At 38.2% G+C, this 23,527-nt stretch overlaps 1 protein-coding gene across 4 annotated transcripts in view; it reads left to right on the top strand.

Moving 5' to 3' along the window:
- Positions 1–23,527, top strand: part of LOC113437465 (lethal(3)malignant brain tumor-like protein 4) — a 58,289-nt gene that overhangs the window by 10,152 nt on the left and 24,610 nt on the right. For 3 of the 4 annotated variants that reach the window (XM_087939810.1, XM_026702472.2, XM_087939809.1), the window contains exons 2-14: positions 2,767–2,834; positions 4,806–4,953; positions 5,565–5,619; positions 6,919–7,007; positions 11,682–11,786; positions 12,335–12,470; positions 14,069–14,160; positions 14,914–15,065; positions 15,813–15,889; positions 20,514–20,599; positions 21,152–21,262; positions 22,509–22,623; positions 23,071–23,173. In XM_087939810.1, the coding sequence (XP_087795936.1) occupies positions 2,794–2,834; positions 4,806–4,953; positions 5,565–5,619; positions 6,919–7,007; positions 11,682–11,786; positions 12,335–12,470; positions 14,069–14,160; positions 14,914–15,065; positions 15,813–15,889; positions 20,514–20,599; positions 21,152–21,262; positions 22,509–22,623; positions 23,071–23,173 (1,310 nt within the window). In that variant the 5' untranslated portion in view covers positions 2,767–2,793. Of the gene's footprint in view, positions 1–1,092; positions 1,116–2,766; positions 2,835–4,805; positions 4,954–5,564; positions 5,620–6,918; positions 7,008–11,681; positions 11,787–12,334; positions 12,471–14,068; positions 14,161–14,913; positions 15,066–15,812; positions 15,890–20,513; positions 20,600–21,151; positions 21,263–22,508; positions 22,624–23,070; positions 23,174–23,527 lie in introns of those variants that run through there. The other variant, XM_087939811.1, reaches the window with a different exon arrangement.

The following is a 23,527-nucleotide window of genomic DNA, read 5'->3' as shown; positions in this document are numbered from 1 at the left end:
TTAGATTATTGTTTTCTGCTTGATTGTTTGTCTGGTCTTAATCCCTGCTAATCTAGGTGTTGATTGCTGGAGAAGAGAAGTTCTGTTTTTTTTGTTTCCTTCTTAGCTTTTGTATTCTCTTGTTTGAATGGGATGTAAATGTGGTTTATCTCTATGTTATCTATTGATGGCTGATTTCTGCAAGCAAGCAACCAAACTCAGAGAGCACCAAGAATTCAACAATAAAAGTATCTAGATTGCTTTTTCTGACCTGATACTCAGAACTGAGGCTTGTAGACCACAGAGAATGATGTTTAAAGTTGGTTTAGGCACATTTTCATAATCAATAACAGGGATATTCAATCAGTTGGTTAGTTTAAAGAGTGGTGTCGTGATTAGCATAATCTTAAACAAAATAATATTGTAAGAATGTTCAATAATATGATAATCTCCTCCTGGTAAATTTATTTTATATTTACATATAATTGTACTGAGGTCATGATTTTAACACCCCTTCCCCCCCATGCACATTCTCTTGTTGTTCCATTAATAAAAATCATTGGGTCAGTGTATATCTATTGACCAATAATTTGTCTGAGCTGCATTTTTTAGTAGGACACTGTTATATTGACCTAGGACTAATCAATTTAATTGTGGAACAAATTATATAATATTTAGTTTCTATAATCTGATTCCAAAAAAAAAGGTCTCCCCTTATTTTTCAGGGGTTTGCATACTGGTACTTAGTTTTCTATCATAAATGTGTGTATTTTAAAATATGATATTGTCCTTTAAACATGCTAACATGTCGATTGCTGAAATGGGGTAACATCCAATCACAACAGATCAATTTGGATTTAATGCACTTTCTTAAATCTCTCATACTGAAGTCATTAGAACTTGATGTTTAACATTGATTAAAAATAATGACTTGGTAGACAATAGCAGATACTAATTAAGTATTAAAAGGAGCCTACGTAGAGATATAAATTATGCAGTGGAAATGTTATCTACATTCTTTAAGGATAGCTAAATAATTACGTTATCTGATTAGTAGAAAAAACATGTTTTTCCTCTCTTTGGATTATTACTGTATATATTCAAACAGTTTCCCCCTACCTGGAAGATTTCCAAAGGTATGGATTTCTACTTTTAGAATTTATCAGCCTCTGTGTCTTTTGTTAAAAATTTGAAAGCTAAATCCCACACATTTGGAGAGTCTAAAGATGGTATTTTGAACTGTGTAAATACTGTTGCATGATATATCAACATGGTCTTCTGAGCCCATTTCAATCCACCAGATATTGGCAGTCATTTTTCTCTTTCAGATTTGGATTTCATACACATAGCCCTATAAATACAAATTAAATATAAATATACAGTATATTTGTAGGGCCATGTATATGGAATTCTGTGTCATACCTGCTTAGGTTTTTCTAGTTTGCTTCATGTTGTGCCAATAATATTTCCACTGTGAACACTGAAGTAATTTAATACATATTCGATATGTCTCTATGCCATGGTGGTAATACCTTAGAAATTGTTTATCAAAATAAAGTTTGCCCTACATTTCTTTGATAGAAATGTCTTCTGTACTTCCTTCCAAAATAGTTGGGGATCAGCACAATGGAGGTGGTTGGTTGAATAATAACAGCTCCTACCATCCCCCATGTGTTTTTGGTTTTAATATTGGTTTTTAACTTTTTATGTTTTAGATTTTATGTAACTATAAGCTGCTCAGAGTTACCCTATAGTAAGATAGTCCAATTTATTATTGTTGTTATTGATGTTATCTCATAGACTAATTATCTCAGCATCATAATTGAATTGATAAAATCATATATTGGAAGCTTTACAACTTATTGACTATGACTGGGGTTAACATGGTTCTTTTTGGATCACAAGATCATTCCTGACTTAATTTTTCTTTGGGGAAATCTAGTTATGGCTTCATCTTTGCCTTTGATTAATGAGACATCTTCCAGGGATATTTTTACTGCTTAGTAATGAAATCTGATCTCAACACTCATTTTTCCTGTATCTCCAAGTGAATCCAATTTATATTCTTTTTCAGCCTGGTCTATATATTTTTATAAATGAATGGTTCACTACACCCAAGCTGGAAACCCCTGCTTAGCTGAATATAATTTAATCTTCTGTTCAGATATTATTATTGCAAAAAAGGAGACTAAAACCAACTACTGTACATGCATTTTATGTAAAAAATAATCCTGCATACAGCTATAATAATGTACATTATTTGAAGGGTTACAATAGATAGTTACAAATACTGTATCTCTCAATTTTATTAAACATTACTCAAGTTTAAAGGATTCATCTTAGTTAGAAAGAAGCTCTGAAATTCAATTAAGTCCTCATACTTAGTTCAATCACTCATTTCTTGATTGTGTCCTTAAGGGGCTTTTTTAAATGAAATGTCTATAACAACTGGTAAACTCGTTTGTTATTCTTTAAAGTACTACAACATTCCCCTATTGTTGCAAAGAAATTTTTCAATGTAAATGAGTGTCCAGAGGCATTTAAAAAATTTTCAGACCTCTCATCTCAGGGGTTTCTTCCACAATTAAAATATCACCGGATATGTCAGCTGTTTGTGATTTGGGCTTAGGTATGAATGGCATAGCATTTTCATTAAAATCCATGGTGATTAATTCAATTGCAGGAGATTGTGAGATTCAATTAATGAAAGGCTGTAAAAGCAGAGAGGGAGCTTGTTGCGTAATAAATATTTGAAGTGTTGTTGTTTTCATTGCCAACTCTTTGTAGAACCCAAAGACAGGAATCATTCGACAAATGGAGAACTTTGAGAATTCTCATCAGGAGAGTAAAAACAGGTAATATCTTTTGCTTGCTTGCTTCGTTTCATTAAAACACATCTTAACATGGATATAATCTTGGGGTACAATCTGCATTTACAGGTGGTCCTCAACTAATAACAGTACATTTGCTGACCATTCGAAGTTAGAATGGCACTGAAAAAAAGTGACTTATGACTGTTTTTTCAAACTTACAGTGACCTTTGGTGACCTTCTGACAAGCAAAGTTCAATAGGGACGCCAGATTCACAACAACCTTGTTACTAACTTAACAACTGAAATGATTCACTTAACAACTGTGGCAAAAAAGGTCATAAAACGGGGCGAAACTCACTTGACAAATGTCATAGCATTAGAAATTTTGGGCTCAATTGTGGTCATAAGTCAAGGACTAGCTATACCTTTACATATTAAAGACCAAAGAACAGTATAGCAGCACATCTACATTGGAAAGGTCACTTTAAAAGAAATAAGAGGATAAAAGGTTCACAGCCCACAGTTTTTGAGCTGTGTAAAATCATTTCTAAAAGGCTTCTGGATTCTCATGTTCATGTTTTGGAAAGGATATTAAGAACCAATAGGAGGGCAAGAAATGGGACCGTGCAAATTACTTAATCTATCAGAATCCATATCAGTAGCAAAATATCATTTGCAGAGGGATCCCAGTTTACTTTAATTCAGTTTATTTTTTTTTAAAATTAAAAATTGAAGATGTACATTGGTAATTTTAGTTTCAGAGGGAAACAGAAAAAGGAGTACCTAACTCTTATGGTGTTAATACAAAATGCAATTCTTTTTTTAACTTTGCAGTGCCCCTCCTGGATTTCCCCCGTTGTAGGCTATTATATCATACATTCTGTGTGCAGTTACACAATGTATGTATATGTTTATTTATTCCCACTTATATGATCACCCATCTCATTAGTGCAACTCTGGGCCAATCCTTCAAGTGACATCATCTTTGTGGTTTTCGTGTCCATAAAATCCATACATTTCTGAGTAGGGGGAATTAATATGGAACAAATTAACTACATTCATATATCATGTTAAGTCCGACTGATAATGTCAGTTCATTGTTGCTTTGTTTAAGTTTTCTAGTTAGGTTAGGGTAAATATAGCGTATTCTTTCCAAATGGAGAATACCCATTCTTTCCTAAGCAGTCTTAAAAATCAGATTGGAATGTAGAACTAAGAAAGACAACTGTTTGTTAAGCAGTTGAATTAATGCTGTATATTAAACCATTTCTTGTGGCTTAGTATCCACATGCCTTAGTGTCTTTGCTGGATCAGTTCAGAAGACTTTAAGAATTAAAAAGCAGTAATATGGAAGAATCAACAGGGATAAATGGAGCACAACCCTAAATGCATGCCGAAGTACCAGTGCTGATTATCTAACCCAGGGGTGTCAAACTCGATTTCATTAAAGGCTGCATCAGGGTTGTGTTTGACCTCGAAGGGGTGGGGGGAGGCGTGGCCAGGTTGGATATGGCTAGCTCGATGTCACTTGTGTTGGGGGCGCCTGTGGTGGCCTAAGTGCTCTCCCAGCAAAAATGGGCTCCCAAGCTCTGTTTTCGGCTGTGGTGGCCTCCTGCAACCCTCTGCCAACGAAAATAGAACTTGGGAGGGTTGCGCACGGCCCTTGCGAGCTCCATTTTCTTTGGCAGAGGCACCGTGGGCCGGTCTTTCACTGTTTCCAGGGCAGCCCTACAGGCCAGTTCTAAGTACCCCGCAGGCCAGATCTGGCCTGCGGGCCTTGAGTTTGACACCCCTGATCTAACCTATGAATGAGAGTGTGAGGCAGGCAATATTAGGTATAGCCACATATATACCACTGTGCACATTACCTCCGAAGAATGTAGAGCCTTATAATATTATTTAAATTGGTAGGTTTGTAGAGAAGAAAATGGTGCAGATTTAAAAAATGTTAGCCATTGATGCCATCTTAAAGACAATATTTTCTGAGTGTATGTAATTGTATCTTTTTGATAGACTGTCTAAGGACAATACCACCAACTGTGGGAAACAGACAAATAATAGTCAGATCCGTGAAACTGATAGACCCTCCAAGCGGCTTCGAAGGAAAAGGAAGCTGCTTTTAGATTCTGAAGAAGAAGAAGAAAATGCAGACGAGGAGGAGGTAATTAAATGTGATTTCTTTAATTGAAAGAGTAGCCAGAAGCCTATAACAAAACTTGTAGTGATAAAAATCTCCCACGTAAATTTAATAATCCTTTTACATGTAAGTAATATTTTAGAAATATTATTTATTCAGTCAAACCAAACCAAAATATACACATTGTACACATATAAATCTGTGAACATTGTGTTTTTACATTAAATAAAAGGGAAAAAAGATTATTGGACACATTATATACATATAAATCTGATAACATTGTGATTTGATATTAGAACTAAAGGGAAAAAAGATCATTGCAAATCTTGCTTCTTTGCTCTTTTATCAGAAAAAAAAATATTGCAGAAAAGTAACGCATACCACTATTTCACTGTTGGAAATTAGAAATTAGTTGACATGTTGAAATTTAGCAATCAGAGAATACTATTGCATTAGACAGTGTAAAATAGCAAATAATGTATTTCAATGTGTTTAGTTTATTTGTTTAATTTATATATATTTCTAATGGTAGTTTAAAATACTAAGCAAAAAATAAACATTGCAAAACAGTGAAAATGACGTTCAACGATACATGAAAAATGGCAGTGTATTTTCATCTGGTTTGTATTATCTAGGAAAAGAATAAATTGAATCCCAAAAACCGCAAGAGTGCAAAATCAGTGAAGCAAGGTAAGGGTGCAAAATTGATTTTTAACTGTTTCATGGCAAAACGCTGCTATAAATTCAGTACTTTGGCAACCTCTGTAATAATACCCAGAGTACTAATGTTGCAAAAAACATTCCATCAATTTTACACTTACCTTTATCGTCTGCAAAATGTATTACTTGTAATCCTTGACGTACAGCCATTCGTTTAGTGGACATTCAAAGTTACGACACTTGCTATATCCTGCTAGGTCATGTGATCCCCTTTTGTGCCCTTCTGAAAAGCAAAGTCAATAGGGAAGCCAGATTCACTTAACAACCATGTTAATAACTGCAGTGATTCACTTAACAACTGTGGCACGAAAGGTTCTAAAGTGGGGCAAAACTCACTTAACAACTATCTTGCTTAACAAAGGAAATGTTGGATTCAAGTGTGGTCATAAGTCTAGGACTACCTATATTAGAAGGGCCACAATATTAGAACATTTCCCTTAAGGTCATCTGGACATGGTCTCTTCTGTGAACAGTAAACTACTGTATATATGCAGTCTTATGCCCCCTTCCCTCCAAATTGCCAAAATTGTTTATTTATGGTCTCAATAAAACACAAGTGTAAAGTTTGAAATACCAGAAAAAAAACCCAAACCTGATTGAAGAGACTGTCAGCTGGCTTCTGCAAACTATTGCTGAAGTTTACAATAGTTGTCCAAGTTAAATCTTGCAGAAGGAAGGTTGTGATTTGTTGACAGAGAAAGACAACTAAAATTTCTAATATTTTGGTTTTTGAGTGGGGTGATGCAATGGTCAGTGTAACAATATATAAACTGTAGGTATAGTCTGATATTCCTACTTACTTGTTCCATTCCAAATAATGTAATTCTGAGTAAATATATAGTACGAGTTTGTGTTGCAAATGTGATAAATGAGAAGATTCATGAATCCACTAAAAAGAAGGGATGGTCATGGCATTAGAACTGTAATTTTTAAAAAATCTCCTATCCATCTATTGTGATGAGAAGGTTAAGTCTATCCAATCAGATTTTCACATGATGAATAGAATGAAATATATATAACCCTCTGTTCAATACATGGGTGTTCACTTTTAAAGATGATAATGCCAAAATGGCAAAATACGTTGTTATATCACAATGCAAGTTCTGTATATTTTCATCCCAATGTTGCACACAATTGCATAAGTACATTATGATAAGTGTTATATTGCTTGTCCCATGTTATTCTCTCCATGAACCTTTGTGGTTCCATACTCTTGTCTTCCAGAAAAGCTTTTTTTTTTTTTTTTCACTCTTATCTCTGATTTCTCAGCTATTCCTGCAAAGAAGAACGTTTGGAACTGGATGACATACTTAGAAGAAGAACGAATGCCAGCTGCTCCCTTGAAACTTTTCAAAGAGGTTTGCAATCTCCTAGGTGTTTTTTTTTGTGGGTGAATATTGAATACAGGTAGTCCTCAACTTACAACCATTGACTTAGTGACTGTTCAAAGTTACAACAGCACTGAAAAATGTGACGTATGACTGCTTTTACACTTAAAACCATTGCAGCATCCCCATTATCATGTGATCAAAATTTGCCTGCTAGACAACTACCGTGTATTTATGATGGTGGCAGCATCCCAGGGTCATGTCATGACCACCTGTTGTGGTTAGCTGGCAGCAGGTGCAGATGGCTGAGGAGAGCGAGGACTCTGATGAAGGGCCAGGACCATCAGGGAGTGGACTGCTGCCTTCAGAGATTGTGGGGGCTGGCAGCAGTGATGTGGAGGTTCCTGAGGAGCCTGTGCCAAGTGCGCGTGCACGCAGGATTGCTCAGAGAAAAGAACAATTACAGCAGCACAGGCAACTCGGGAGTAAGGCTGCAAGGTAATGGCCCCTCCTTCAAGAGGATAAAAGCAAGGTTTGGAAAAGCATTCTTTGCAAACAGCAAAGAAGCTCTTAAGCTCAACTGGGGGACATCTTAGTCCGTGTTTGGAGAATCTTGCAAATTAGTTCTTATCTCTGGGTTTTTGGCAGCCTTGACAAACAACTTGGCAAGACTCTTCCTTGTCTGAGCTAATTAGTGGAAAGCAGCCTTCAGAACAGAATTCATTGTTAAACCTTAAAAGGTGGGGGCTGCTCCTTTTGTCTGTGTTTGTTCTTTGGGAACAAACCCGGTTGGGTGAGAACATTACCTGCATGTGAATGTCTTTGCATTGCCCTAGAACCAGAATTTTTTGTGGGTGGAAAACTAAAGAACCAGATCCTGTAATGAGATGGAATGTGTTAAGGGTATTGAAATCTTACACATCTGCTCCCTTAAAGAGCTTTTTTATTGGAAGCAATAAGACCAAGGTGACTTCTTCAATGCTGCAGAGAGACAAGTCTGGGTCCCTCATAATTCTAAGAAATCTACGGAGTCTTCTTCTTCTTCTTCTTCTTCTTCTTCTTCTTCTTCTTCTTCTTCTTCTTCTTCTTCTTCTTCTTCTTCTTCTTCTTCTTCTTCTTCTTCTTCTTCTTCTTCTCCTCCTCCTCCTCCTCCTCCTCCTCCTCCTCCTCCTCCTCCTCCTCCTCCTCCTCCTCCTATTTTGGTTTGCTGTTGTGGCAATGAGTATTCCTTCACCCCCTTCTTCATTCTCTCTTCTTGTCTTGCATAACTGCCTGTAGAAGAGAGATACTAGTTTTCTCATGACATCCAAGCAGGGACACACATCTCAGCACTCCTTATGAGTGCTTGAACCATAAAGATTTATTAAATCTTCTCACTGCATTTACTTTGAGTTCGGTAGAGAGAAGTTGCAACTGGAGTCATGTTTTTTGTTGGGAAGAAATGCTGGGCACTAGAAGGAAGGAGCAAGACAAACCTCAGTTTTTGCCTGGAAAGGGATTCAGTGAGAGCCGGTGTGTCTGTGTGTGCTTTATTGTGCATCTTGCTTGTTAAAGGGCTAATATGTGAACCATTGTAAGCAGTTTAATCTTCACATTTAATTTTACCCACAGCCCCTGTTTTAATTTGTGTCTATGAAATTGCTTGACACCAGTATCATATCTCAGCCAGCAACTGTGTAAAGCTAGTGTTTCAGCTTTGATAATTAGCATAGTGCTGACATTAATTGGTCCTTGACTTTTAGCATGTTGTAGATTATCTTATTAAAAAGTAATCATTACAAGTGAGGGCACAAGTAGAAGCCAATTGCCATATCTAACAATATGCACAAAACCAAATCATAGAAAATGTGAACATAGCATCCTTCCCATCCATGCTAAATTATTGCAATTTCTTCACATAAAATGGAGATAAGACAAAATGCAGCATTTTGGGAAGGTGCTTGATTTGAACCATGTTTCACTGCCAGTTTTTGTATGTAAAGCTCAGCTTCTTAGAGGGATTTTCAAAAATATTTTTATCTTTCTAATTAGCTTACATTGCTATTTTATGGCAATGTAACCTGATAATGAGATGGGCAGCCTATACATTGATTGATTGATTGAATGAATGAATGAATGACTGAGCAAGATTTTAAAAAAGTCAGCTGTCAGCAGAGTTTTATTATTTACCTGCGTCCAAATTTCAGAATAATATTGTCTCTTGTTCTGATGCTTCTCCAGGTCAGATTCAGAAGTTCAGTTAAGACACTATTTCAAATCATGGTGTACATTAATTAAAATTTAGGATATGAAGCCATAGTTAGGGTATCCAAGTGTATATGAGTCAAATTAAGCATTATAGCAATTTGCCTCCATTTTCCCCTGTTCTGTTTAACTTCTTAGGTTTATTTCCATCTCCAGAGTGTAGTGGTTTCCAAGTACAGATTTAGTTTAGTTTAGTTTAGTTTATTGTCATTGCACCTCGTACAACGAAATCAGACACCATCTTCAGTGCACATCATGACCATGACCATGAAAGTAAACACAAACACACATCCTTCACCCTCTTCACATTGAACCGAACCCCCGAGACCGCACTGCACTATACAGCAGAAGTCAAAAGAGCTACTGCCCTGGGATGGAAGATGTTTTTCAGCCTTTTTGTTCTTGTTTTTATTATCCTGTACCGTCTGCCAGATGGTAATACTTCAAAAAAAGGGTTCCCAGGATGAGGTGGATCTTTGAGAATGTTTTGAACTTTCTTAAGGCAGCGGGAGCTATAAAGCTCTTCCAAAGAGGGGAGAGGGCAACCAGTGATACTCTGGGCAATGATGTTAACCCTCCAGAGTGCTGTCCTATCTGCCACTGTGCAATTGGCAAACTATACACAGGTGCAGTAAGTTGAAATACTTTCTATGGTGCAGCAGTAGAAGATCACTAGCAGTTTTTCATTCAGTTGTTGTTTTCTGAGAAGTCTCGGGTAGTATAATCTCTGCTGGGCCCTTTTGACCAGGGCTGCAATGTGAGCACCCCCAGGTCAGGTCCTCTTTTATGGTAACACCCAGAAACTTAAAACTGGCCACTTGCTCCACACGGTCCCCACTGATAAGCAAGGGCTGGATGTCTGACCTGTTCCTTCTATAGTCCACTATAAGCTCCTTGGTCTTATTGGTGTTGAGGACCAAGTTATTGTCCACATCACGAAAGCAACCGGTCCACCTCATCTCAATTGGCAGACTCACACCCCCCACCCACCCCCCAGAGATGAGTCCCATCACCAGGTAGTCCTCAGCTTAGAACCTTATTCATTTAGGGACCATTTGAAGTTAACCACAGTACTGAAAAAAAGTGACTTATGACCCTTTTTCACACTTACTACCATTGCAGCATCCTTGTAGTCACATGATCAAAATTTGGATGATTGGCAACTGGTTCACATTTATAATTTATCATTTTTATTTTATTATATAAAATACAAAGAAGAAAAGAAAATAGGAAATTAAGGGAGGGAAAGGGAGCAGGGTAAAGAGGGTTTGAGATACAAGGGGAAAGAGAAAAAGAAAGAAAAGGGGGCATTGACTTCCAACTCTTCCTAGCACAGTACAAGAGAAACACACTCCAACCTTAATTTTTTTGCTTTTACACATTAATATAAACATAGCCGTTCCTATAACGCCAAATCTTTCTAAGCAACAAAACTAAGGTCAACGTTTCATTTTTCTTCTTCTTCAGGCAACTGGTTCGCATTTATGACCGTTGCTGTGTCCCAAGATCATGTGATCCCCCTTTTGCGACCTTCTGACAAGCAAAGTCAATGGAGATTCACTTAACAACCGTATTGTCAGGATTCCGGCAGTTAGCCCCAATTAAATCATGAGTCTTGAGCCAAACTTCCAAAACTTAAAGAAGATTTATTAGGAGTCAACATGCCGGCACTGCCTGGGTGTGGCTGACTCTGAGGCACATCATTCATTGTCACCTTTGACCCTGGTTTCCCCCCCCACCCCCAGGTTGTATTATAATTCACATTCTCCAATGGGACACATCCATAGCCAAGAGTCATCAATCATACTCTCCAGTTAGAATTTTGCGTGACAGAAACTTCAGTCACCTAGTTACTATCTTTGAAAACTATTTATGGAATGCAGTTTCGATTTCCAAGCTGCTGCACTGCTCTTTCAAACCCCTTTTCCCCCCTACCTTTCTGTTGGCAACTCTAAAAAGACCATAGAAATATTTTAGGAGTTGACACGTGTACTAACTTACAGTAAGAGCTGCAGTGATTCACTTAAGAATTGTGGCAAGGAAGGTCATGAAATGGGGGCAAAATTCATTTAACAACTATCTTGCTTGGGCTCAGCGGTGGTTGTAAGTCAAGGACCAGCTGTATCATAACAGCAATCTGTGTTTACCTGTTAAAAAATGAACGCTCCATGGGTTGGTATTAAGGTATCATTTTAGACTAGAAGCACAAGTCTTGTCAATTCAAACACTGCACTAATTGATGATTAAACTTTAATAGTCCTTCATTTCTATAAGCAGCTTACTCCCACATAAAAAGCAAGAAAACATTTTTTTTTTAAAGTCAATTAACCTTAATTATAGAAAACAAATACGATACACTTGCTATTCCTGCTTCATTTTTTAAATATATTTCCTGCAAATGGAGCTGGCAACAAGGAATTTGTTAAGTCTACAATAATATTTTATTTCTTTCTGCCGCAGTCTCAGTCCTTTCCACAAAACAAAAATGGATTTAAAGTTGGAATGAAGCTTGAAGGACTGGACCCTGAACATCCATCTTTATTTTGTGTTCTTTCTGTTGCTGAGGTACTGGCCTGACTTTTTTAAAATAACAAAGAAAACAACTGGATGACAGATGGAAAGCATGTCAATGATCAGCTAATTAATTCTGGCTGAAGTTAATGAAATGCCTACTAACTAAGGAAAGCTTTTTAAAAAACAATATATTACATTAGCAGTGTTGATATATGTTGGTAAATGAACTGAATATTGTTCACACTAGAAAAAAAAAGTATTGGTAGCCTGAAAGTTATTGACAGATAAGACCAACAATCTGAACATCTTTAATTGTCTTTTTATACAGGTCTTGTGTGTTTTTTTTTAATAAAGACTTGTGCCAAGCAGAAACCCCACTCCAGTGTTACTTTCCTTATAGATGCTTGAGTTCTACTAAGTAAAGGGTGCAAAAGCAGTGTCTTGTGAGCTGAGCGCCACCAATAAATTAATACAGCTAATGCATCCACTGTTAAAAGATAATCATGTTGAAAATGAAACAGGAGCAGAATTTTTTAATGCAGGCCTTTTTGTGTGTTTTGCAAAAGTGGTAACATTCTTGCCTTTGTGGTTGGTTGTAGGTGCAGGGGTATCGAATGCGATTACATTTTGATGGTTATTCAGAGTTTTACGACTTCTGGGTTAACGCTGATTCAACAGACATCCATCCTCTTGGCTGGTGTGAAAAAACAGGTCACAAGCTGCTCCCTCCTAAAGGTATATATATGTGTGTGCATCTCTCTCTGTCTCTCTCTCTCTCTCTCTGTGTATATGTTTATCTGTCTACTAGTATCTATATCTCATCCTGGGCACCCTTTTTGTGAACTATTACCATCTGGCAGATGGTACAGGATAATAAAACCAAGGACAAATAGGCTGAAAAACAGCTTCTATCCCAGGGCAGTAACTCTATTGAATTCTACTGTATAGTGCAATATTAATGCAATATCAGGGGTTTTCAATTCAATGTATAGAATGTGAAGGATGTGTGTTTGTGTTTATTTTCATAGTCACAATGTACACTGAAGATGGTATTTAATTCCATTGTATGAGGTGCAATGACAATAAAGTAAACTAAAACTCAACTATACCTATCTATCTCTAACTATATCATCTATTTATCTATTTCTGTCTATTTATCTATATTTATCTATCTATTTATATCTGTCTGTCTGTCTGTCTGTCTATCTATCTATCTATCTATCTATCTATCTATCTATCTATCTAAACATTCTAATCAGAGGTGGGACTTTGGACTGAATCCTATTTGCTTAATCTCCTTATTTGGACTACAGAACCTCCTGTAAGTGAACTCTTTCAGGAGAAACAGTTATTTCTAGGTTGATCATCTTGAGGTGCAACTTTTTTTAGAGACTTTAAATCCTTCTCCATGTTGTGATGAAGGGAGTGGGTGTGTTATTGTTATTAACACCCCCCCTCCAAAGAACAGTGTATTCCCATTTTCTACAAACTGGAGGCCCTGCTCTTTTTGAACTACAATCTGACCAAGGCTTGTTTCTGGGGAACTTGTTTAAACTAATAATGCTTCAATCAAGTTATATCTTTAATCAAGAGACTGATCTCATGTTAAATCACTGAACTGGTTAAAAAGAAAATAAAAGAACTGAGATTGATCCTGACACCTTCTTTGCATCATAGCCACAAAATATAGATTTTTCGTGAAAGACCAACTACATTTTTCTACTGTGTTTATGTGTGGGTATTCGAATCAGTTTGACTGCTGGTGATTGCCTGAACTAGTCCCTGCAGTTTTCTTGGCAAGATTTGGGGGAATTATTTCCCATTGCCTGCTCCTAGGGTTGAGAGGGAGGGACTGGCCCAAAGTCACTCAGCTGGATTTTTGCTATCATGAAAATAAATGATTAGGACCTTTTGTTTTGTTTCGAGGACTATATATTGGAGAATCTAATGGGAAGTAAAGCTTGCATGTATTCACACTGTTATTTAAGAAGTAATGCATATTTTCTCATTAAAGTTGAACATTAGAAATGTTCAAATAATTGGAAATTCTTTCAGCAATACATAATGTAACAAATGAATTCAGCACCTATTTTGTTTCATAAAGAGTTCCAAATTTTCAGATTAATGACTCACAATTGCACAGTCATATTTAAAACACAAGAAAAGGAAAAATATTTATAAAAGCCTAGAGACCCTCATTGTTCCACAAACACAGCTATCCTGCAAATTTAAAATGCTTCCCATACTGTTTCTAATTCTGAGAACGGAGGCTGTGGTACACCATGGGCTATTTTTTGTTGTTATAAAAATATTTTTTTCCTTTCTTTGTCTAGGTTACAAAGATGGGGAATTTAACTGGGCTTCATATTTGAAGACCAGCAAATCTCAGGCTGCCCCCAAGAATCTTTTCAAGATCCTAAGCACAGTGAGTACCAACAGCAGTTTCTAGTTTCTCTCTTTCGGGTCCTTTCTAAAACAGGTATCAAGGTGCCTTTGGCTAAGAATTGAAACAAAACCGCTGACAGAGAAGGAAGCAAAATAAAATAGGAACTATTCTCTCTCACGTTATATTTAGAATTCAGAGTTTATTGCCTGTATTTGTTTATTTAGAATTTGGAGTTTATTGGTTTGTATTGATCTGAGCAGAGGAGTAAATTAGTCAAGCGCAGCTGTCACAGAGTAGCTTGCTTTTTATCTCCTGTGTTAACTCTGTTCGCAGAACCTCCAGCATTCGTTCAGTATTTGAGCTTGATTCATGTTTCTGCTGCTCATCTGAGTATCTTTTTTCTAGTTGCACATCTGGTGTTTTCAGGTATTTTGGCTCTTTGGATTCTACTCTGTCAAGTAGCCACATTTGTTCACTCATATACCACCTGAGCCAATCCTTTAGATTTCAGTGAATTAAAAAGATACTTTTAATTTTGCATTCAGAGTTTCACAGCTTCAGGAAGACTTATGATCAAGGTCGCACATCTCATTAAACCAATAGTTCAAATTATGATTTCTTAAAGAAAACACAAATCTCACAGCCTATTAAGTCAAAATCAAACGTGTCCTATTTTGATTTAGAATCTTACGTGAATCCAGCAAGAAGATCAGTTTTTCTTCAACTCAATGCAGGCTTAAATACATCTAACGGCAATGGATTTTTTCCTCTCTGTTGTCTCCTATCCAATAGCCAGTCACACCTTCTGGTTTTCGGGTGGGCATGAAGTTAGAGGCAGTAGACAAAAAGAATCCTTCCCTGATGTGTGTAGCAACCATTGCTGACATGTTGGATAATCGACTGCTAGTTCATTTTGACAATTGGGATGAAAGCTATGATTACTGGTAAGAACAAGAATTTGTAATGTCGGTGTAAAAACATTTTGAGATAGGGAAACCTCTGGAGCCTGCTCTGCATTCAGTTGCATCCAGCTTTATTCACCAGTTGGTTCTTATTGTAAGCCCATGATGAAGTATGTGCAGCATTCCATCCAGATAACTATATTTTGGACCACGTAGCTTGTCTACAAATTGTAATGAATAAAGAATTAAAATTAAATTTTAGTTTGGTATAATGTAGAAATATAAATTCAAACTATTTAGCTTACCATGTATTAGATAATACAGGAATATACAACTTACTGATAGAAGATAATATTTGTAGCTCAGTTGAACTGTGAGGTCCTTGGTGCTCTCTGAGCTTGGTGCTTTTCTGGCAGACATTTCATTACGAAACAAGGTTGCATCAACTGCACATTGATTTGCTGCGAGAAAAGCACCAAGCTCAGAGAGCATCATATACAACTTAAATTGGCTCAAATGTCTGTTTGACGGATGTTTGGGACAATAAAGGGTAAAATGGATGTTTTAACTTTCTGGAAATTGAATTTTAGAGCCTGTTAAAGCTCCCTATATTTCATAAATACAAAAAAAAAATCACTCTAACTCTGCATTACTGATTACGGATCTTGAAGGCTGCAAAAGAGATGCCATGGACCTTCCCTATTGTATCCTTGATATAAATGTTCTGTATAGAAACATGAGGCAAAGTTTGCATAACTGTATTTCATCCTCTATATACCTTTGGTGCAGGTGTGATGCAAGCAGTCCATATATTCGACCTGTTGGTTACTGCCAAGAAACTGGAACGCTTTTAACAACACCAGCCGGTAGGTTAAAAGCACATCATTTTCATTCACTATGAAAGTATCTGCAAGGAATTTATCAGCTGCAACAGAATTATGTTATGAGACTTATTTCAAGTCACTCTGCTTACACTGAGGAAGTCCTACTTACTTGTAGTGCGTGTTCTACAGCTATTTTTAGAAACTGTGTGTCCCAACCAAATCCTGAATCTTTGAAGTGCTAGATAAAACATGGCTCATATAAATTGTCCGGGAGTTTCAGCAGAAATTGATTAACAAAAGTGTTTATACAAGGAGAATGCAGGATCTGAATATTTTCTTCAAAAGAGCAGGACATTAATAAAAGAGAAAGACTGATTTCTTCCATTAAGTTGTTCAGATTGGCTTCCGTGCCGATAATTGCATGCTCACTTGGCTCGCATGCCAGCACCCAGAGGCAATGCGTGCTGGCTCCCCCACTCCCTCTGCGCATGCGTATGCGATTCCCCCTCACACGCAGCGCATCGGTGCATGCATGTGCTATCTTCCCTGCGCATGCACAAACGTCTCCCACGCAACCCTTCCACTCCCTGCACATGCACTCCAGATACCCGACAATCAGCTGTTGGGTGGTGGCGCAGGCATGCACAGTGGATCTCTTCCAGGCAACCTCTCGCCTGCCGGGGGAATTGGCTGTGCATGCCACTTCCAACATGTTTGGCATAGGTTCGCCAACACAGGGTTAGAACCTTAATTGATTCTTACTTTGTTGCTTGCCATATTTCTGTAGATATTCCAGCAATTCCTGTAGCCATCTGGCTTGGTAATGACTAGGAGTGCTAATTTCACTTCATCTTCTAGGAAGACGAGAGTACTAGAATGGTGCTAGGAATGGTTAGTGGATCAAGGAGAAGGGCGAACAAAGAGCAAGCTGGCTTGATACCATCAAAACTGACACAAAGATGAACATCCAATAACTGAAAGAAGCTGTGCTTCAGGGTAGCATGGAGAACACTTCCTATAAATGAAAGGATATAAATAAAGTCACCAAGAATCAGACATGTCTGAAGAATTAGGTTAAACTACTAATACTGGCTCTTGTAAATAAGGAATACCTTCTGCGGTTTCGTAGATGCTGCTATTTCATTGTATAGAATTTTGGTATGCATTTTCCATCTCTGATCTTCTTTCAGTCAGATACTATCACTCCATTGGCAGCTTCAAGCTTGAAACTTCCTTCTGAGTTCAGAAATCTTTTGGAATATGTTCCTTGATTTTCCATGTTTGTTTCCATCTTTCATATCTTTACAAATGTCATTATACTCTTCTGGTCTCTTCTAACAGTTCTTTGAAATCTTTCAGTTCCTTCCTAAGGTATTTCTTTTTCTTGTCGTTGGTTCTGACGCTGCTTTTTTTCTGTTTCTTGATCTCTTATTATTTGATTTCATGCCACATTTGTTCTGGTTTCCACTCAGTGAGTTCCTGTGGTTTTCTGTAAAAGTACTTCCTGATGTTTTCCTTGAAAACGTTAACTCCAGATCAAATTGTGGAAACTAGCTTTCTTCCACTTTAAGTTGACTTAGAATTTGCAAATGAGCAGAGTGTGACTGTTCCACAGTCAGCTTCTGACTGTATCTTTGTTAATTTTTTCCACCTCCTTGTAACAATATTGTCAATTTTATTCTCTGTATTGTTTTTGTTGAAAGTTGTTTGAAATGATAATGAATAAATTATTGGCAGAAATGGGCAAATTCTCCTATTTTATTTCTGTTTCCCAGGCACATACTCCAAATATATTTTTCTCCTTACTTTTCTCAGTTTAGTATTCCAGTCTCCAACCACAAGCAACATATCATAACAGGGTTGTTGTTATAAGGAAAATAGGAGGAGGGAGAAGTATTATGTACATTCGGCTCCTTGAGTTACTTGTAAAGTATTAAATGCAGGATAAAAATAAAGTATCTTGCATGTTCAGTCAATTTCAGATTGAACTTGATTATAGAACCTGTCAACAAACTCTTCTTCTGCTTCAGTGGGTGAAGCATAAACATGGATAATAATTGGATCAAAGATTCACTACAGTGAAGTCTGTGAGATATTATAGAAGCACTAAGAATACTGTATCCAAATTGTGCCCTTGAGATAACCTTCTTCTTTTTTTTCATTCCCTGAGTAATAAATGATTATTTTAATGGAAAGTGTCCGATTCCAGTCCATTTCAATTTGCTGATGTCTAAGAGTCAATATTCCATTGACTCATTTCATCTTTCACTGTATTGAACGTTTCCATTTTGATGCTGATTTATTGGTTGCTTGGTTGCTTGTTTGCTTGGTTGATACAATTTAAAAGCCATCCAACTCCCATTGAATCTTACATGTCATGTTCCTACAATTAAAAAAAAATGATAAAGGAGTTTCTCTGGATTTGACTTCGCTAGTCGTTGCCGACTCTAAGGCATGGTGCTCATCTCCGTTTCAGGGCCATTGAGCCAGCACTGTCTGAAGACATTTCCATGATCACGTGGCTGCTTGTCATCACGGAGCACCTTCCCGCCGAAGTAGTACCTATTTATCAACTAGCATTTGCATGCTTCCAAACAGCTAGGTTGGCAGGAGCTGGAGTGAGGATGGGAGCTCATGCTGACACGTGGCACTCGGGTCTCAAACCTGGACTGCCGGCTTTCAACTGACAAGCCCAGCATCTTAACTGCTGAGCCACCATGCCACCCCATTGTTGCTTTAATTTGCTTTTTATTTACAAAAAAGCAAAATTATTGTATTTGTTGTCTGTCTCTTATCTCTTATCTATTTGCAGCTTCCATGGAGAAGGGTAGGGTGTCGAATGCCTGCATGGCAACATCAACAACTAGTCCCAAAAGCTTTAATCTAGTTGCTTTGGGATTTCTCCACTCTTCCTTAGTAACGTGTTGGGGGTGCTACCATGTCCCATCACCTGTCCCTATATTGTCAATTGCTTTAATCCTGTTTATCTCTGTGTTTTTCTTACTAAAATGCAAGATGATTTATCATTGTTTTCTCCAATACAGTAAGAAATGATGCTTTTGCCATTATATTTATTTTTTTATTTATATCCCACCTTTTATTATTTTTTACAAACAACTCAAAGCAGCGAACATACTTAATACTCCTTCCGCCTCCTATTTTTTTTCTCACCACGACAACCTTGCAAGGTGGGTTAGGCTGAGAGAGAATGACTGGCCCAAGATGATCCAGCTGGCTTTCATAACTAAGGTGGGATTTGAACTCACGGTCTACCCTTTTCTAGCCTGGTTCCTTAACCAGGTTCCAAACTAGCTCTCAGTTATCACTAAAATGATTATCTACCACCAGCATCTTACAACATTGCTGTCTGATTTTAAGTGCTTTAATTGGGCAGCGGGATGAATGCCCTTCACATCTTGGGTGACCTTGCTTGATTATATGCTGTTGGCATATACTCTCCATACTCTTTGCTCATCCTCCCAGAAAGACCCCCATCCCACCTGCCATGATAAGCATAGAATAACTTGAAAGGGAATTCACTTGGAAGTTTTAAATGTAATTGCATTCTAAAAGATCTGTTAAAAATATCCCTAGTTGCACTGTTTGGTATAGAGAATACCTATTTAAGACATTCTTTAAATCCAGCTCTTTGTAGAAAGATAGTGGTGGAAATTCCTTGTCAACTTCTTAGCATTTGTGATGCTACTTCTGTTATTGCTCATTGATGTATTTCAGAAACCAACAGCTTCATATGCAACACTAAGATGGCCTCTCCACATCGGAACTGGAATTGATTTGTGTTCTTATTTTCTCCTCTTACTCTCTTTTTCCCCCCCGCACTCTTATTTCTCTCCTGACAAACCATAATTTATAGCCTTAGTTGTAATTCTGATTTAGGAGGAAATATGAACCATCAGTCTCTTTTGCAGATGCAGTGACAAGCGAATGGTTTGCCAGAAAAAGAGAGACATGGGGAAGCATAGGAAGGGAGAAAGTATATTTGAACGCAGGATTCGTTTATGTAGTTGCAAAGTGGAAGCTTACAATAATTAAAAACAAACAATCGCATAACGAATGTGTTTTTATTTTGTTATTTTACTGCTAAAGTTGTTCTTCTCTACAGCCACAATTCAGCTAAGCCAGGGGTGTCAAACTTGATTTCATTGAGGGTTGTGTTTGACCTGGGGGGGATGGGTGGGCATGGCTAGGGTCATGGGGCCAGTTCAACATCACTCATTGAGGCTCTGTTTTTGGCTGTGATGGCCTCCTGCATCCCACTGCCAGTGAAAACAGAGCCCGGAAGGGCCAAATGCAGCCCTCACAAGCTCTGTTTTCACTGGCAGAGGGCTGCGGAGGCCATTGTGGCTGAAAACAGAGCCCGGGAGGGCCCTGCGTGGCCCTCCCAAGCTCCGTTTTTGCTGGCAGAGGCACCGCGAGCCAGTCCTTCGCTGTTTCCAGGGTGGGTCCAAAGGCCAGATCTAAGCACCCTGTGGGTCAGATCGAGCCCGCGGGCCTTACGTTTGACAGCCCTGAGTTAAGCTAACCCAAGCCACATATAATGTAGGCATGTGATCTCAGAAGCCCACTTCTTATCGCAACCATCTAAAAATGAATTAGTCTTGCAAGGGTAGATGTAAACTGACGACCATCTGAAATCTCTTTACAGAATACAAAGATTTCAAAACCTTCTCATGGGAGAAATATCTGGAAGAAACTGGTTCTCAGGCAGCACCAGCAAGAGCATTTAAACTGGTTGGTCGAGAGTTTTTCTGTTTTTTGTTTTGTTTTTACATTGAATGAACCGTATCACCGAATGATGTAATTGCATTTTTATTCTATCTCCTAAATAACCATGGTCGAAGCACATTTATTTTGATTATGATTGTCATCATTGTTATCAATTTCCCTATCTCATTAGAAAATGTCTAGATAAATTAGGTGGCAATCTTGACCTTAAGTGCCTGTTACTAATGTAACCCACACGCCAGAAGAAAAAGTTGGAAGCACCGGTTTCTGCAATTGAACAAGCTAATTTGTTGTGACATACAAAAAAAAATGAGAATTGAATGGCCATATTCACAAATTGGCCCAGTTGCATTTAACAGCAAATTGAAGTTAAATTAAAGCAGAAAATAAGACATTTTCAATCTTTTCTTGAAATGTGTGATGGAGAGGTGGAGCATTGCTCCCGCCTTGTCCCATTAATGCCAGGTTATGATGTAATGAAGTTTTCAAATATGCCTGTTAAATGATATAGGAATCATTCTTAGTTGTCTCTGACTCCATATATAATTTATTTTATAGCGCCCAGCTCATGGATTTCAGACAAACATGAAACTAGAAGCGGTAGACAAAAGAAACCCCATGCTAATTAGAGTGGCAACCATAACTGAAAAGGATGACCATCGTCTCAAGGTATGTGTCCCATTCAAATAGCAGCCATGAACCTCATAAAAATCTCCTAATATTTGGAAAGCGAAACCAGCTTTTACTTTCATTCTTCAGGTGAAGGTGAACTGCAAAGCCAAAGCCAGTCAGCCTTATTTATCTTATTTTTTGGGTGGGCTGAGAGCTGGAAAAGAAAGTAGAATTTGCTTTCTCCAAGGACAGTTTATTTCTGTTGCTGAGCCAAGAGTTGGGGGAGTAAACAAGCAGGGAATTAGTCTGGAATAATTACGCAGGCACATAAAGGCCAGATTCAACCCCACCCCTTGAATGCCGTTGAACCTTATCTAGTCTGGCCCAGGTGCAAATTGCCAGTCTGGGAAGATTCCTGTGAAATAGGCATTGAGCAATAAAGTAGTTAATGGAACTCTTCACATGAGGATCTGGTTTTTCATGCCTGACGATTTCTATGCCATGAGGTTCGGTGCCAGGAAAAAAACACCTTTCTACCATTCCTTCAGTTACACTGACACCTCTGATGTTCCCATGTTGTAAATAGGAAGGAATCTGAAGGCTAAATCGAGTAATCTAAAGAGCTACTTTATTCTTTCGTTATTATTATTATTATTCATTTATTGATTGTCAAAGTCAGCTATGGATGGACGCTCCAGGTAGGCTGGTCTGGAGCCAGCAGAGACAATACTGAGTTAGATGGACCTACAGTATAATAGGAATCTTCCTGCATTAATCAGTAGTTGGATTCTTCTCTTTATTCAGCTGCCAGAAAATTGGGGTAAATCCAATTCCAAAAGAATCATTGAGTATAAATGCAAGTTACAGATAATCCTCGGCTTACAACAACAGTTGAGCCCAACTTTTCTGCTACTATGCGAGGCAATTGTTAAATGAGCTTTCCTTCATTTTACAACCTTTCTTGCCCCAGTTATTAAGTGAATCACTGCAGTTGTTAAGTTAGTAACGTGTTTGTTAAGTGAATCTGGCTTCCCCATTGACTTTGTCAGTCAGAAGGTCGCAAAAGGTGACCCCAGGATATCGCAACTGTCATAAATATGAGTCAGTTGCCAAGTGTCTTGAATTTTGATCACCTGACCATGGGGATGCTGAAATGGTCATAAGTGTGGAAAAAACAGTCATACATGTACTTTTTTCATTGCCATGGTAACTTCAAACTGTGACTAAAGAAATGATTGCACATTGTACTTCCCTGTATAAACAAACTTTTATCTATGATCTCTTTTTAATCTGCTTTATTAAGATACACTTCGATGGTTGGGATCATGCCTTTGATTTTTGGGTTGATGCCGACAGTCCAGATATTCATCCCATAGGCTGGTGTGCCAAAACTGGACATGCCTTGCAACTCCCACCAGGTAAGAGGAGAAATAACATGAAGGATTTTTTTTTCCTTCCCTCCCACCCAGAGGTGGCATTCAGCAGGTTCTGACCAGTTCTGGAGAATCGGTAGCAGAAATTTTGAGTAGTTCAGAGAACCGGCAAATACCACCTCTGACTGGCCCCGCCCCCATCTATTCTCCGCCTCCCATTGAGTCCCAGCTGATCGGCTGGGTCTTCTTAGGTTGCCCTACACAGGAGGACAGAGCTGGAAAGCAGGTTAGTGGGATGGGGAGGGAAGGGGGTTTTGCAGTATCCTTCCCCTGCCACGCCCACCAACCCACGCCCACTAAGCCATGTCCACAGAACCGTTAGTAATTTTTTTTTTTAATCCACCACTGCTCCCACCCCACTCCCCTGGATCTTGTAATTTTAAAAAAAAGACGAAAGCAAGGTTTACTCCAAAACTGGCTTTGTTTTTCCAGGGACGTCCAATGCAGCATCAATGCCAGCAGGACAAGCATGCCCTACTCCTGGTTGCCAGGGACTGGGTCATGTCAGGGGACCCAGATACGGAACTCATTACAAGTATGTATTTCCTGAGAGTTTCAGGGCAGGTTTCCAGAGAAGTGTCTATCCCCTGTATTTAAAGCAGCACACCGCTTCAGTCAACTGTAAATACCAATGTGGGATCTCAGTTCTCAAGAGTTGTGTTGCAGCTCCCTCTTGTGCTTTGTATTTGGCTTCCTTTGCCTGCCAGGCCAATGATGAGCCTGATAGAAAAGCAATATCAACATCTGTCTGCCTCTTAGGCCAATTTGCGTGATGATTAATGCTAGCTCTTAAAATTTAACAAGTCCCACGCCAATCTTCTCACGGTTATTCCAAGAGGTGGGAGAAAAGCTGGAATGGCTCAAAACAATATCCCATATTTTTCCTTGC

Source organism: Pseudonaja textilis, chromosome 10 (assembly GCF_049901715.1).
Source record: "Pseudonaja textilis isolate UNSWEBS1 chromosome 10, rPseTex1.2, whole genome shotgun sequence".
NCBI lineage: Eukaryota > Metazoa > Chordata > Lepidosauria > Squamata > Elapidae > Pseudonaja > Pseudonaja textilis.
The sequence above is the reverse complement of the archived record's forward strand: the minus strand, read 5'-3'. Positions and strand labels throughout refer to the sequence as shown.